The 15,896-nt window shown below is 47.5% G+C and overlaps 1 protein-coding gene across 1 annotated transcript; it reads left to right on the forward strand.

Moving 5' to 3' along the window:
* Nucleotides 1–29: 29 nt before the first annotated feature.
* LOC8038196 (tRNA-splicing endonuclease subunit Sen2) lies at nucleotides 30–15,819 on the forward strand. The gene is made up of 8 exons (XM_002399965.5): nucleotides 30–476; nucleotides 568–662; nucleotides 9,528–10,371; nucleotides 10,507–10,560; nucleotides 10,656–10,791; nucleotides 11,051–11,205; nucleotides 12,761–12,841; nucleotides 15,641–15,819. Exons 1-8 carry the CDS (start codon nucleotides 279–281, stop codon nucleotides 15,698–15,700), a joined length of 1,623 nt encoding a protein of 540 aa, XP_002400009.4. The 5' UTR covers nucleotides 30–278; the 3' UTR covers nucleotides 15,701–15,819.
* Nucleotides 15,820–15,896: the final 77 nt, after the last annotated feature.

Below are 15,896 nucleotides of genomic sequence, written 5' to 3' on the forward strand. Positions count from 1 at the left end.
AAGGCAAGCCAAGACGCCAAGCCAAGGCAAGCCAAGGCAAGCCAAGACGATCTTGCGCATGTTTCCTTTCCGAGCGGTGGTGTTGTTGTGTCGTGGTGTGGTTGGTGTGGTCATGGTCTGTTTGGTACCATTTCACTTATTTCTGGCCGGGAGAAAATGGGGGTGACTCATCCAGGTAACCAACGTAACCGTAGATAAAAAATTAAAAAAAAAAGAACGGAGTAGGTCGCCGCTTTCAAAACCTTCGCAGCAGCGAGACGTGATCGCAAGGGGCAGCGATGTCCGCCACTGTGTTGTTCGAACTCAAAAAGAAGCGGCGCGCGCCGAGTACGAAAAAGTCCCCGTTTCCGCTGGTTTTCAACTTGGGTTGTGACGACAAATCCAGCATCGTCACCTGGCAGTTTTACCGGGGCACGCTGCGTCCCGACGGCGTGGAAGTTGCCGCCAGGGAAGACATGAAAAACCTCTACAACATGGTTTGTGACTGCTCCGCACTCACACACACTTTTTTCGTTTTTGCGATCCAAATATTGTGTTTTGAGAAATTTCCGATTGCGTTTTTCGCAGGGCTACTTCGGCAAGGGCAGCTTGTCGCGTTCGGCGCCGAGGTTCAAAGCCGCCACCGCAGACGTGGAGGACGCTCCTGAGATGAGTCAGAGAAGGTAGGATCTCAGGACCCAACAAGGAACATTTCCCATGTCAGAACAATCCAAGCTTGGTAAAAATAAAATAGCGCAAACGGTACAAGGGCAAGCAAGGAAGACAGGCAGGCTTGTCCTTGTCGTCTTTGTGCTGTGTCATTTGTACCAAAAAGGCACACGTGTTGAATAAAGGGCATCTAAAAAGTGCTTGAAGTAAAGTACGAAGTAAATTAGAGGTTATGCAATAGCAAGTACACCGGTCACGACATACTTGAAGTCAAAGACGGTGCTAGGATTTTCCATAGAGTTATTATAATGTACGCTAGAGGTTCAACTGGCGCTAGTGTCTATGCGACTTCCGTGACGCAAATTGAAGCAGACAGCAACCAGTCTACATTTGCGGTGCTCCTGTGCATTCCTATGGGAAAATGCGCGAGCAGTTTGTCTCTTCGCCAGAAAACAGCAGTGAACGCTTTGGTTATTTGGGTCGTACCGAATAGTATGTACCTCGATTAACATTCTAAACGTGTAATTGCTTTAGTTAGCGCACTTTTCTTCATCGGTGAGCGATGTTTAACTTCGCTACATTTCAGTCCGAAACGTATATTCCGCAGCAGGTGTGTAAAAACAAGCGACAATTCAAAGCAAAATAACAACCGAAAGGAATATAGAGTGTGTTCAAGGCTTGCCAGCATCCCGGTGACGCTTATAGTTGCTAATATGCCAGTCCTCTCACTATATGAAAATGACCCCCTTCGTGCATAAGCGGATACATTCAAAACGTAAACAATAAAGTATGTGGGCCGTGAAAAGTGTCTCTTCGTATTGTTTTATCTGTTGTTCTCAAAGATTTCGAGCATGCGGATGATATTTTAAACGTAGAGCAAGCATCTTCGCGCAGAGCAGAAAGAATAAACCGGTACTTACTTACTTAAAATTGGAATATATTACGTGGTCTTCAATTAATTTTGATCGTGCATGCACTGGTAGTTACTGATCCAGTGTTACTGAGTAGTTCTTGCCGTCTCTCTTGGCTTTCCAGATGACCTTCGTTCGTTTGGCACGTATATCCCTCATGCTGAAAAGCGCCGACATCGTGTTCGCGCTAACAGTGTCCGACAATGCACATAAATACACGTACGAAGCTGTTTTAGCACAGTTTTTAATGCAACGAATTTGAAAGAAAAACGCAGTAACTGACCAATTATTTCATCTGCGTGACTGAGAAATGTTCCAATGCGCCTAGTACGCACGAATTATTCGTGATATTTGCTCTTATAATCGAGCGCAGAGAGAAAATGCACTCGTTTTTTCCCATAGAAATGCATTACCGTAAGTCAATTTCGGACTGGTTGCTGTCTGCTTCAATTTGCGTCAGCACACCAGCGCCACTTAAACCTCTAGCGTACATTATAATAACTATGGGATTTTCATTAGTGATGGGCCGAACTTTTGCCGAATTCTAAAATTCAGCGCCGAATCTCGAGATTCGGCCAAGCCGAACTTTTGCCGAACTTTTCTAAAGATTCGGCAAAAATACAATGTCACCAGCCTTAACGTTGATATTTAGTTTTTTCATGCGGAAAAAGATTTTATGATGTTTATTTCAACCTAAATGCAACATATAATGCATATTTACACAGTTATTACTAAATAAGGTTATACTCTACAAGATAATTGTATTGGTGTCGTATGTGTTTACTGGCAACTTTTCACTGACTTCCTGCAGAAATGGCGTGACAACGAGGTTGGGTAGCAAGTAACGCGCGCAGTCATGAATAACCCGAATAACGATATGAGCATTTTTGTCTTGAGGCCTCATCAGCGCAAGCCTGCAAGTGTGTGTACATTGTTAAACTAAAGGCAATAACACTGCACTCTTACTTTCTCTGAGAGTCACCGTTTCATGCACGAAAACGAATGCAGCGGTTGCTGAGCCTTCACCAAAAGGGATAACAATATTTACGTAAATATGCATGCTCTTCAATTTGAGTAACTTTACATCAGCTTTGCATAAAAGTGTGCATCCCATATTCGCAATGTCTCGTTTTTAACCTTGAAAATGCCGGTTTCTGATGTTAGGACACACACGGACGTTCAGGAAGATGGTAAGAGTTGGGAATGTCGGATGTGCAACGTTGAACATACCGTATTTGCACGAATATAACGCGAGTTTTTTTCCGAAATTACGTGCTCTAAAACGCACCTCGCGTTATATTCGGAATCGAGTTCAGCCACGAGGCGCGCGAGTCTGGAGAAAGCCAGAGGAGAAAGTCATCCCTCCTGCTCAATGCAAAAGATCCAATGGAAAAAGAAGTGGGGGTGTGGAGGGGCATTTTCTAGCCATGGGGCCACGTGAAGGGGCGAATAGAAAACATAAAAAAGCATTTTTATCGCTTTTGTGTTTTTACAACGCGCGCACGCCGCACGCGCGCGCGCCATGCGGGAATGCGGGTACCGGCCAATTCGAGCCAAGCCAAGCCGGGCCAAGTCAAGTCAACACAAGCCAAGACCACCGACCGCGTTTACGCAATCGTGCAACACGAGGCATTTGTTTACGAACAGGGATCAGAACAAGAAGTGTGATCGTGTATCGGGTTCAGCAGTCTTTTTTTCTGCCTGCGCATTGTTTAGTTTCTGCTCCAGAGTGGTCTGGTGTTTGTGTGTTGGTGCTTCTGCTTCCGCGCCTTGTTTGGATTGTGGGCTGCCGTGGAGCTCGCAAGAAAAGAACTACCAGACAAGCAGGTGCCGTCCTGCTGCTGCATACCTGCGTAGTTGCCAAGTGGATTGTAAACGGAAGGACCTGAGCAGTGAGGATGAGTGCAGTCAAAACATAAACTGATATTTCTTCTATTTCCATTGACTTTTCACTTCTGCTATGCCCCCGAGTGCGAGAAATTGACGCGGCATCGGTTCGCGTTATAATAGTAATAATATTTTTTTTCTTTTTGGGCGCATCAAAAACTGCCCTCGCGTTATATTCGTGGTCGCGTTATATTCGTGCAAATACGGTAATAGCTGTGTGTTTAGTTTTATGCAGATACATGAAAACTGCGATGTAACGCTTATTGAAACGCAACATTATTTTGTTTTGGCACAGACTACTTGTGAGCCGAAAACAAGATTGTTAAAATTGTGGAACAACAGTCGAAAGAAAATCACGTTATCCAGAATGTACCGCCTCACTTGTCACTTGCACAGTTGACTGCGTAAATTACCGGTCGATCTTCTGTTCTTGAGGCAGAAAATATTCAAGAGAACCACACTCGCCAAGGCTCACAGACACACATTTACCGTATTGCGTTCTCTACACAGCGTCTGTTTGCAGGCCCCGTCAGCCCTGTCGCGTTCTTGCGCGTGCGCAGACATTTGCTGAATTTTTGCCGAATCCTTGCCGAACTCTCCTTCAAAAGTTTGGCATGTGCCGAACTTTGCCGAAGCTGAAGTTCGGCAGATTCGGTCCATCACTAATTTTCGTAATGGGGCAGTGGGGAGGCAAACCAAATTTGAGGGGGGCATGCCTTTTTCAGTTAAGGGTGATCATAAGGCTAACGGAAAGATAGTAAGGAATGAGGAACAATTGCTGGATCGGTCTGGGCAAGGGCATTGTTTAAAGCTCAGTTTATTGTATCTTTTTACACATACAGCAAAGGTTTCATACAATTTCACTTTTCAAATATTCACCTATATTTACAATTTTACACGCTACTAGTTTGAAGTTTAGTGCAGACGAATTCGCCTGTTATGATGGGTAGCATCAAAGGCGTCGACAATGTCACTTGAATCCAGACTTTTTGCAGTGGCTTTTTCCACAGCGAGAACTGCCAAGCTAATGAGCCTTTCGTCGCACATCCTGTTTCTTGGATACGTCTTCAGCCGACGCAGGCATGAAAACGTACGTTCACGTGCGACACTGGAGGCAGGAATGGTTAGAGCTATGACACACAGACGATAGGCTTCCTGGAAGGCTATCTGAAACTTACATAGAAATTCAGCAAACATTATGGTGGTTGTCACCTTGCACTGGTTCTCTTTCCGGTATCGCTGCACAACCTTAGGAATCAGTTTCATCTCAGCCACCAAACTATCGCAGTCGCGATAGTTAATTAATGGTTTGCCAGCGTCTCAACCAATGTAATATCCATGAAACGATCATGCTGAGGCTGGAAACAATTAAGGCCTTTGAGAACATCATCGTTCTCGCCAAATCGTCGCTGAAGTTCTTTGCACATCCTATCCAAGATGGGAAGAAAAATGTGCACTCGATAGTCATTTTCAATGCAGTAGCTGGTGCCTTCCCTGGGCAGCGTTGCTTCTGTCACATACTTTGCAAGGTATGCATACAGACAGTTGGCTTGTCGATCTGTTGTGAGACTAATACCATTCTTTTCTGCAACGCTTACGCATTGACTCCAAATGCTTGCGAAGCCCTCTGCTGTTCTCAGTTTGCTGAACCGCTCACATACTCTAGTGATCGTCATAGATGCTTGAGTAAGGTCACATGTTTTGCTTTGTAGGTAGTCTGAGATGATTTGCAGCTTTACCAAAGACTTGGCTGAAGATGCGCAAATGTGCAACAAACGTAAAGTCCATCTGGTACAAAATCCCATGTTCTTCTACCTATCTTGTTTCGGCACTTCCTGCGATTTGTGCGAGTGTAACAATGATTGGCGGGGAGTGTGTGGACAATGGCTTTGCAGGCATTTACTTGGCAGGTCCACCTAGCTTTGCCGATTCATTTAAGTTCAATAGCCGTGCCGCATACCTGCTTCTGGACTGCAAGAAACATTGCATGTGTTGCAGATCTGCGCAAGAAGACATACAGTGTCTCCATTAGGGTGAAAAATGTTCTCACAGAGCCTAAAGCTTTGCAGGCATCGACAAGGACTAAATTCAGGCGGTGATTGAGGCAGTGGACGTACACGGCTTAAGGCACATCTTTCTTCAGGAGGGCTTGAACTCCTTTGCTCTTGCCATTTATGACGCTGGTACCCTCATGCATTTGTGCAATGCAGTTCTCGAGAAGGATTCCACACCTCGCCAGCCTTTCCTTTACGTAGCTGTAGAGAGAGGCAGCGTCCAGCCAGAGGTCGGCATTTTAGGTCGCCCTCACTCACCCTCACAGCCACACTCGCTTAAGCCCCTCCCTCACCCTCACAGCTACCCTCACCTTTAGCCCCTTACTCACCCTTATTCTCACAGTCACACTCACCTTCAGCCCTTCACTCACCCTCACTGAACTTCACGGCCCTCACGCCACTCACCGCCCTCACTCACTCATGGCCCCCACGCACTCACCGCCCTCACGACCCTCATGCACTCATAGCCCTCATGCCACTCACTGCCCTCACACCCTTCACACACTCATGGCCCTCACGCCGCTCACTGCCCTCACGCCCCTCACGCGGCCCTAACACCCCTCACGCACTCACCACCCTCACGGCCCTCAAGCACTCATGGCCCTCACACCACTCGGGCCCGCTTCAGATGTGGCAATTTCACCCAGAAACTTGATGTTGCGACACGAGCCGCCCTTGTTCACACGCAGCGACCAATTGCTGCAATTTGCCATCATCATCATGAAATTTTATTTTTCTTCCACTATTTAGACACACAATTACGCGCTATAAACATGTTTTTATGCATTTAAATCCCATTGAGAATACTATTGCATATTTCTGAAACAGTATATTTCGAAAAACTATCAATTTCAAACCAGAACCAAGTCTTTTGTGGTTATCATCACCGGCACGAGGTATCACGTGAAAATATCGCGTCCCTGATTGGATGCAGCCACTTCAAACGTTATAGAATTGCTCCAAGTTGCTCGCTTGTTTCGAGCCAGACCCAATCTCGGCAATTCATGTCGATCTAGGGAAAGCTAGGGAACAAACCGCCATCAACACCGAAATTACTGAGAAAGTTGCTCAGTCTAAAGGCGGCCTCACGCACTCACCGCCCTCACACCCCTCATGCACTCATGGCCCTCACACCCTCATGCACTCACTACCCTCACGGCCCTCACACCACTCACGCCTCTCATGCCACTCACACACTCACTGCCCTCACGCCCCTGACGCACTCATGGCCCTCACACCCCTCAAGCACTCACCGCCCTCACACCCCTCACGCACTCATGGCCCTCACACATCTCACGCACTCACCGCCCTCACTCACCCTCACGGCCTCACTCACCCTCACACTCATGAATTTTCCTGGATCAGAAACTCATTCACCCTCACCTCATCTGTGAAGATGAGGGTGAGTGAGGGCCCTCATGAGTGAGGTTTGCCGAGGTTTGCGTCCAGCATCTTCGCGCTCTTGAACCCAAGAAACCTCTTGTACACGGACGCATTGAGGAAGTGCTGTACTATGACTGAGATCTGCTCTGTTTTGCTGACATCGTGGGACTCATCAACCATTACTGCGAAGCATTGGGCACTGTCCACTTACTTCTTAAAATGGTGCAGAGTCAGATCTGACATGACATAAAGTATCTCGTCCTGAATAGAGTGGTGCGCATACTTTGCGTTGGCAGGGCCACTCTACAGTTTTTCTAGCACAATGACATCACTTCCTGCAACAAGCTGAAACAGCTCGAGAAAGTTTCCCTTATCGTCGCTCAAAAATGACTTGTCGTCTGCTCTCTGGGCTGTAAATCGAAGCACGTCAGATATTGCAGAAGTGTAGTGGCGGTTCTCTCTCACCTCTGTTGAATATGCCTCGCTGGGGTGCTCGGCCACCGAGTTTTCTGTGCTTGTTTCCTTCATGAGCTTGATGAAAGCCCAGGATGCTTGGGACATCTTGTGCACCGCACTGTCCGCATGAAGTCGAAAGCCGCCATCCTTCTGAAGGGCTTTCTTCCAGTTGTGATAGCCCTCTGTCACAAACACTGCACTTCCACTTCTCTGTCGACCTGTGGAGAACATCCAACAGGGAAAGCGAAAAACAAAGTTTGAAGGCACACTGTACTCCAACCACAAGAAGCTGGTGTACCGATCTGCCTTGAAGATCCTGGAATCGCTGCCATACTTGGTTGTGGGGAAGGATCATAGCACAGGCTGCGCTGGGGAATCATTGGCTGTTTTGGCCACATCAGATGGTATGTCTGCCTTTATGTGAGGAGGTGGGGTTTTCGGTTCGTCGTTCCGAAGACTGACATTCGGCTCGCCGTCGTCGCTCTCGTATGGACTGGAGGCATGTTCTTGTTCCCCGGCGCTGGCGTTAACCAACGGTTTTTTCGTCGAGCGAACCCTTGGCTTTGTGACAATCAGGCCCAGAGACATCTCCCTAAATTTTCCGTTTAGTGCATTTGTGTTGAAAACAGTCACTTTTTGAACGACTAGACGCCATAGTGCATCAGACTGGATGCTTCCGTTCTACTACTGTCCAACTGAGCTGACACAAAAGGTGTCGACTTCAGAAAATCATGTTTGATTGTATGACCACCTCTGTTTTTCCTCCCTGACCCCCTTCCACCCCCTCTCTCTCTCTCTCTCTCTCCCCCCCCTTGAAGATTTATACTAAAAGGTTCCAGACACAGACGCCAAGCCGCCTTCCTCAGGCATAAGATCCTATAACAAAGGGGGGGCAGCCGCCTTTTTACCACTCTTTTTGTTGGTCCATTTCTATGGATTTTGGGCTTGTCTTCAGGCATATCTCTTTCAGCTTGCTCTGAGGTGCTGTCGCCCACGGACTTACCGAAGATAGCTTATGCAGTGTGCTCATTGAAAAGGGAAATCCGGAGACATGAGGAAGAAGAGGGGTGGGGGTTGTCTCAGCTGGGACCGCTGCCACTTGTGCTCACACTCACAACCAGGTTTTGCTTTCCCCTCTGAGACGGTCCGGGCCCATGACCTCAACTTTAACTAAGCTCGCCTTCAACCACGTCTCCGGTCTCCGCTGAAGATAAACACCACAGAGCAGAATATGGAGTAAAAAGCCAGCACGTGCCATGAAGGGGAGCTGCTTTTTTTAAAGCGCTTGATAGCTTACTCGCCCGCGGTACGACTTCCCGTGGCTGGAAGTTAGTAGAAAATAAAATAGAAGGCTTGAACGGCTCTAAAGGCTGGACGCTCGTTACACTGCAATGCTGCTTCATCTTGGGGTGGCAGAAAAACTTTCAGGGGAATCGCCCGCAACCCTTCGCGTCCCTTTGGCACCGTCCCTGCTTGAAGTGAAGTACTATAAAAACAATGTTCTTTTAAAGTGCAAGCACATTTTAACTCAATCTTTCATGATTTTGTTTTTTAATACAATCTTTCAACACAATCTTCGGTTGTAATACTTGTAATCCTCCCCTGCTTGGTCACCACTGTGACTGGCAGTATTAGTAGACAAACAACAACCAGGCGACGCAAAAATGTTACAAAGCTTGGAGGTCGTTCTTTCTTGAAGTATGAAATAGTTTCGCTCCGTCGCTGCAACTAAACAGGGTGCCTTTGCATGGCAACATGTTGCATGCTGTAGAAATTCGCCTTGTGCACATTGAGAGAAATTTAAATAGCAACAGAAGCTTTGTCAAGCATGGTTGTTTTGGGAAGAAGCCTTTTTTTTTTTTTAGGAGGGGAAGTGTCTTCTCGAAACATTTCTGTCTGATGATGTCTGTGTTGCTGTTCGGATTTCTCTGAATGTTCACAATTTCTTAGTGAAAAATATACCTCACGTACAATCGGTTTATCCGTAAGTACCAAGAAGCACACCATAATGGTGTGACAAACCTTCTTACATTATTGAAACTGCCTCGTCATAATGCAGGTTAAAAATTTTTTGCTTATTTTGTTTGTCAGCATTTTAGAATAATCTCTTAATTGGGTGCAAGCAGACAAATTGTTGAGTTTAAAATGTGAAAACTAGAATACCTGTTTTTTTTTTTTTTCCTAACAGGTTTGAACGACACAAGCACATGCAAGAACAAGCGTCTTTGGACACTAAAGAAGCTCAGAACAACGCCAAGCCCCCGAGGTTTGTGCTGCTCAGGCGCGACGAAGCCACCGACGAAGTCCATCCCCAGCGTACGCCGAAGTTAGACCCGCAGGCCGAAGATTGCAAGGCGTCGCCCGCCGAACAGACAGAAGGCAGTGATCAGGACATCACCCAAATATTTGAGGGCACAGTTTCGAAAGCGGATGATGAGGCAAGCACGTCGCAGACAAAGCCGCTCCGGCACAGGAAAAGGGGCAAGAGGAGCCGGTGCAGAAAGAGCAACGGCGACGAAGACATCATCGAAGTCTTCAGCAAAACCAAACTAGAGAGACAGCAAGAACAGGCCGATGTGGACCCACAGGAAAATCCCGTTTCGCACGGAAATGGAACAGAAGACGTCGCAGATAGCGTTGCGGACGAGGTTATGGAGGACGTTGCCGATTCGGTTCCGAGCACCCATTCATGCGCAGCGGAAGTCGAGGTTGGTGCGGGTAGCGATCACGACATCACCGAGCTCCCTTCCGAAGCTGCCTTGGACTCAAGGGAAAACGCCGATACGGGAATCCTGCAGATTGATCTCGGGGGGGATGAGGAAGAACCGGGGAAAAACGACGTAGAAGAAGCCGTTCAGCGGCCGAAAGTCGGATGCGCCAACGATTGTGGGAGCTCATTAAGCATCTGCAAGGCAAACGACATTGAGGTGATTACGAGCGACAACGGCCCGCGGCTCGAGCGCGACCACAGGCTGTTCAGCGCCGAGGACCCCTGCCCCGTCGACGAGTACCTTCAGCTCTTTTTCGAAGAGGTGATTACTTTTCTGCGATTCTAAACCTTCACAAATCGTTCTGCGAATTCGGAAGGCATGCATTTCGATGAAGATCGGGTTGGGTAACCGCCTTAAATGTTTGCGCGTTGAAGTGGCTTCTTTTTTCTTCCACAGGCGTATTTCCTGTCTTATGGTCTGGGCTGTCTGATTGTCCAGGAAAACAATGAGGTCAGCAAAATCTTTTTCTTTTTTTCCTTCGATACTTATAGGTCTGCTTTGCTACTATATTTCATTGAAGCATAATTGCTTGTCTGTTAATTAAGGAACTGGATCTCTTGAAGTTGTGGCAAAGGCTGTGTGCACTGTGCCCCACCTTCCCAGCACGCTACGCAGCGTACCACCATTTCCGCAGCAAAGGCTGGGTGGTGCGGACAGGATCAAGATATGCTGCCGACTATTGTGAGTAAACATTCTTTCCTGTCTTTTTTTTTTTTTAGTAGTTGTTGGTTGGTTGCATTATTCAGTACTTCTGACTCGTACCACTGTCAAAAGAGCCAACTGATTCCCTTCAGAGTTAACAAGAGAAATCGTGCATCACTTGTTCAGTGGAGGCCGGCAGCGGATACGACAGTCTTAGTACTTACGGGATTGACCGAGCTGAAACATTGCAGTTGTTTCAAGTGCGTGCCACATGACCAAACGGTTTGTTCTGTTGCAGTGCTGTACAAAGATGGTCCCGCATTTTACCATGCCACTTTCTCCGTCCTGGTGCGCCAAGCGTGGAGCGAGACGCTTGAAGAGGCGGAGGACCGCAGATTACGAAGCTGGACCTCCCTGGCGGGCCTCATAAGGCTCAGTGCCAGCGCCGCCAAGGTATGCGTCAACCACGGCATGTTGATGGCTCGGCACGCTTGGGTGCACGCGCAAAAAATGTCTTTGCGTCGAGCACTCACCCAAAATTTTATAGATAGTCGCGAAAAGTTAGGGCACTTGTGAGATCCAAGAGAAAGTTTGCAGAATGGGCGCACGATACGGTAGGCTTCACTGCTTTGCGCCGGAGCGCTTGAAGAAGCGGCCGACGAGGGGGGGAGGGACCATCTGGAGTGAGCGCATGCCTTTCTCCCTGGTTTCAAACGTTTCGCAAATCCAATAAAACCCGGATATATTGAATTCAAAGGGAATCGTAAAATAGTTCGTTATATCAATAATTTGATATAAAAAAATATGTTAAATTAAGTTCGAGTTGAAATTTCCTGGCGTCTGCTACTACTACCGTAGGTCGCGACAAACGGGAGTTCACCGAATAGAGCACCCAAGAGCCGCCATATACAGCCAAATACAGTAGAGCATAATTGGTGGAGACCGCAAACACCGCTGCGCTTACACGCACGTCTGGCCGGGACCTACACACAGCATAAACGACAAAACACGAAAATAATTTTTAAAAATGATAGAAAAATGGAAAAGCAAGTTGCATAAAAAAAAATCATTAAAAAAAGTTAATGAAGCAACAAAAAAGAAGGCTCACTAAACTCAAACAGAAAAAAATGAAAGGCAAAAAAAAAAATGGGCAAAGCAATAACAGCAAAAGAAAAAGGTAAACAAAGATAAGGCGCGCCAATTGCGATGCACAACCGTTGTTGTGGGAAGACTCGACTTGCCGAAGACTTTTTTTTCTTGCTCATTTTATTTTCGGGTTAGAGAGTCGCGCGGCATCAGCAGTGTTCGGGGAAAGGGCGCAGGCTATTGCTGTGACAGCAAGCACTCCCTGCTCTCCCTATGCGCGTGCGCGTGCCCTTCCCTTTGGCCATCCTCCAGTTTTTTTGGTTTTTTTTTACGGTTCATTGTTTTTCTTTTTCCACAACTGCTCTTTCGCTGCATATCTTACCGCATGTATGCTGGCTTGAGGGTTTGCCAAACCCGCTACACAAGCGATGTGCTCGCCACCGGCACAATTGGAGCGTGGGAAAAGCAACGGTTGGCCGGGTTTCGTTCGCTATATCAAGTGTCTGCCGTGGGAGCTCGATACAGAAAAACAACGTTCCTATACCGTTGCATGTGATTTTCAAGGGGACATTTCGACTGTTCGATATAAACAATAATTCGAAATACCCCGGTGCGATATACCTAACCGGGCTCGACTGCAGTGGGAGGTGGCTTTTTGCAGTACAGGCACACACTCTGTACGTTACGCCGGTAGTAGTAGAGCAAAAATAGCGACGAGTTTTCCCACTAGCCGGATTTTTTAATCGCCTCGCCAAAATCAGGAAAGTTTGGATGCGAAATCGGCGATCCGAAACGCAATGGCTCGGGCTACATTTCGGGATTACAGTTTGTTGCTTGGTTATGTTGCTGCACTTTGCGATGAAATAGCTTTTTTCTTTTTTTCATTGACTTTGTTTAGAAAAACATTATCCTTTCTTCCAAGGCTGTGCTCCTCTGCTACGTGGTCATCCCCAAGGACGCGGATCTGTCAACCCCCGAATGTCTGCGGTCCTTCAAGATACAGGTGATGATCGTGCCCTAGTAGGCCTTGCGGTTGGTTCACATGCTTCCAACTGCTTAATGCTTAACACCTCTTAAGGATCGTCCTCACCGCCTCCCCGTTGGCTCATCATAAAGGTCACCATAGCAACAGCTCGACGCAAGCAGTCCTAATGCAGACAAACGCAATCGTGCGAACGAGCCTTTAAAGTCTCTTATGCCGAGAGAACGCACTATTGGCGCCATCTCTCGTGCGGCCTTGGAACACTCAGTTTTCCTTTTATTCCAATTTTTTTTTGCGCATCATTCTTTTTTCTGTTTCTCCAAAAACTTTTTGCAATGTTATAAACTACCTGTTCCTATAGATAATATGTACATTTCATCTTGCAAACGGCACAAAACCTTTGCTCTCGCAGTTCCAGGGTCAGCTCGTAGATGGCGCTGGCACGTCCTCTCGTCGCGAGAGATCAGAAGAGTTCGGTCAGGACGTCATTCGCTTGTCGAGGCCACCAGCGATGTGTTGCGGAGCACCGGGGGAAAATGCGCGTCTTTAACTTGCAGGGTTACAAAAAGAATGACAAGCGGATGAAGTCCGCTTGCCATTTCATCACCAATCACGTATGCTTGCTAGCCATGAAAAAAACATTTACAACAATATGCCGAGTCAATGCCCACCCCCTGCCGCCTGAAATTCATGAAAAAATAGGGTGGGCCATGTCTCGGTGTTGAGCACAAAAATATTTAAAATAGCTAAAAAAGACAGCCATTTTTCTGTTCGTATTTAGCGCGGCTGCACGATAGATACATTGAACTCTAAACTCGAATTAGTTTCATTGTTTTGTGCAAGAAATGATGATGAAAGAGTGTCTTACTATTGCAAAGTTTGTTGCTTGCAAACGCGCCATCAACACTGCCACTCGGCATACGGTGTGAATGTTTGTTCCATGAAAGCATGTTTCTTACACTGCTATATTCTCTTTGTTAGTAAAAAAAAAAGTGAAAGCCGTTTACAACTCCCTGTAACACCGAATTAGAGCGCAGCTCTTGAGGAGGAGGAGGGAAGGGTACTGGGGGGTGAAGTGACCTGGGGGGGGTCACGTGATTTTGGGGGTCACGTGACCTTGGGGGGTCACGTGACGATGCCGATGATGTCATCAGTGACGTCACTGATGACGTCATCCGTGATGATGACGATGACGATGCGGATGCCGGTGACGTCACTGATGACGTCATCAGTGATGATGACGATGCGGATGCCGGTGAGGTCATCAGTGACGTCACTGATGACGTCATCAGTGATGATGACGATGCCGGTGACGTCATCAGTGACGTCACTGATGATGTCATCAGCGATGATGACGATGACGATGCGGATGTCGGTGACGTCATCAGTGACGTCACTGATGACGTAATCCGTGATGATGATGACGATGCGGATGCCGGTGACGTCATCAGTGACGTAACTGATGACGTCATCAGTGATGATGACGATGCGGATGCCGGTGAGGTCATCAGTGACGTCACTGATGACGTCATCAGTGATGATGACGATGCGGATGCCGGTGACGTCATCAGTGACGTAACTGATGACGTCATCACTGATGATGACGATGACGATGCGGATGCCGGTGAGGTCATCAGTGACGTCACTGATGACGTCATCAGTGATGATGACGGTGCGGATGCCGGTGACGTCATCAGTGACAATGACGTCATCGGGGGGGTCACGTGACCCTGGGGGAGGGGTCACGTGACCTTGGTTACGCCGACGGCGACGCCGCTCAAGCCGGGAACGGGCCCCTAAGAGCTGCGCTCTAAAACAAAAAAAAACTCGACAATAGAAAAATCAATGAGTGAGCGAAAGAGGCGACGTAGAGCGATGCTGGGAAAGCCAGCGATCGCATTGTCAAATACTTTGGCGTCGGGCCAAGTTGGGCGCCTTGTCAATGACAAGGAGCAGGCTCTTCTGCAACTTGGTGCATGTGTGCGTCCGCTTGTGCACGGCGTGCCATCAGCGCCGGTTGAGGCGGCGTTGCTGTGTGGTGTGGAGGGCACCACAGACACCGAGCTGGAAATGGGATGCTTTACAAACGTCTGTGTGCTGCGTTCCATCAAATATTTACCCGTTGGCTCTGTCTCATACATTGCACAACCGCAGTCGCAACGTTCCAGGAGGAGCGGGTTCGCGGTGACCTAATTTCGGTGGAGACGGACTTTGACCTTACAGTCCGCGGTTACATTCCTGGATATCAGGCGTTCGCTGACCTCTCAATCCCCGAGTGGGTTAATGCTTGTTACCTTTGCAACTTTTATTTTTTTTTTTTTGGTCCAAACAAAGTTTTTGTGAGTAAAGCAGTTTTATTTTGTTGTCTCCATAGTTTTCTTTTTCGCACGCATGCACACCGACTTTGGGGTTGCACAATTCAGGGAGGAAAAATTTAAACAGAGTGGAGTCTACTTTGTTTTACTTTGTCATGGACGTCACCCAACTGTAAGGTCTACAGCCACGTCACTCGGGTAGGATGAATATTCGCGGATCGCAGAATTCGGGTTGGGGTACTATTTGTAGGGATGCACAATCACTCCATTTCTTGGAAATGGTACTCGCCCAAAAAGTGGGGTGGGCAACGACTCAGGATATTATGATAGGCTTACATTTAAGGCATATACCTCGTTGTCCGATTAATGCGTTCCTTACAAAAGGTAGAATGTTGTTCTAAAATAGGATTGACTGACAAGACAAAGTTTAAGTTACCTTTTAACTCGTGGATATATTCCTGCGGGTAATTTTAACGACTCTGTCCGTTCCTCCCCCTTTCCAAAGGAACTACTTCTGCGGAGGTGGATCACATCGGAAGAGCGGGAAAGAAAGGACGACGGGTAGTGAAGGCAGAACGGTCACCGCACGACAAGCTAAGCGAGTGCTTCGTTCGAGATCAATGCACATCAATCACTTCGCTCCACGATCACCAATCACCCAATAAACATTTGCTTGTTTTTCCATTCGGTGGCTGCTTGCAATTCTGAATTTCAAAGGTCAGCATAAGCACGCCAATGGTTGCATGGTGGCACCAATCACT

This window comes from Ixodes scapularis, unplaced genomic scaffold (assembly GCF_016920785.2).
Source record: "Ixodes scapularis isolate PalLabHiFi unplaced genomic scaffold, ASM1692078v2 PGA_scaffold7__128_contigs__length_106722199, whole genome shotgun sequence".
Lineage (NCBI taxonomy): Eukaryota > Metazoa > Arthropoda > Arachnida > Ixodida > Ixodidae > Ixodes > Ixodes scapularis.

Excerpts from the sequence above, each read along its gene's own strand:
- LOC8038196 (XM_002399965.5), top strand. The coding sequence starts at position 279 with ATGTCCGCCACTGTGTTGTTCGAACTCAAAAAGAAGCGGCGCGCGCCG. Across the intron at positions 663-9,527 it reads CCTGAGATGAGTCAGAGAAG|GTTTGAACGACACAAGCACA; the intron begins GTAGGATCTCAG and ends TTTTCCTAACAG. Across the intron at positions 10,792-11,050 it reads AAGATATGCTGCCGACTATT|TGCTGTACAAAGATGGTCCC; the intron begins GTGAGTAAACAT and ends GTTCTGTTGCAG.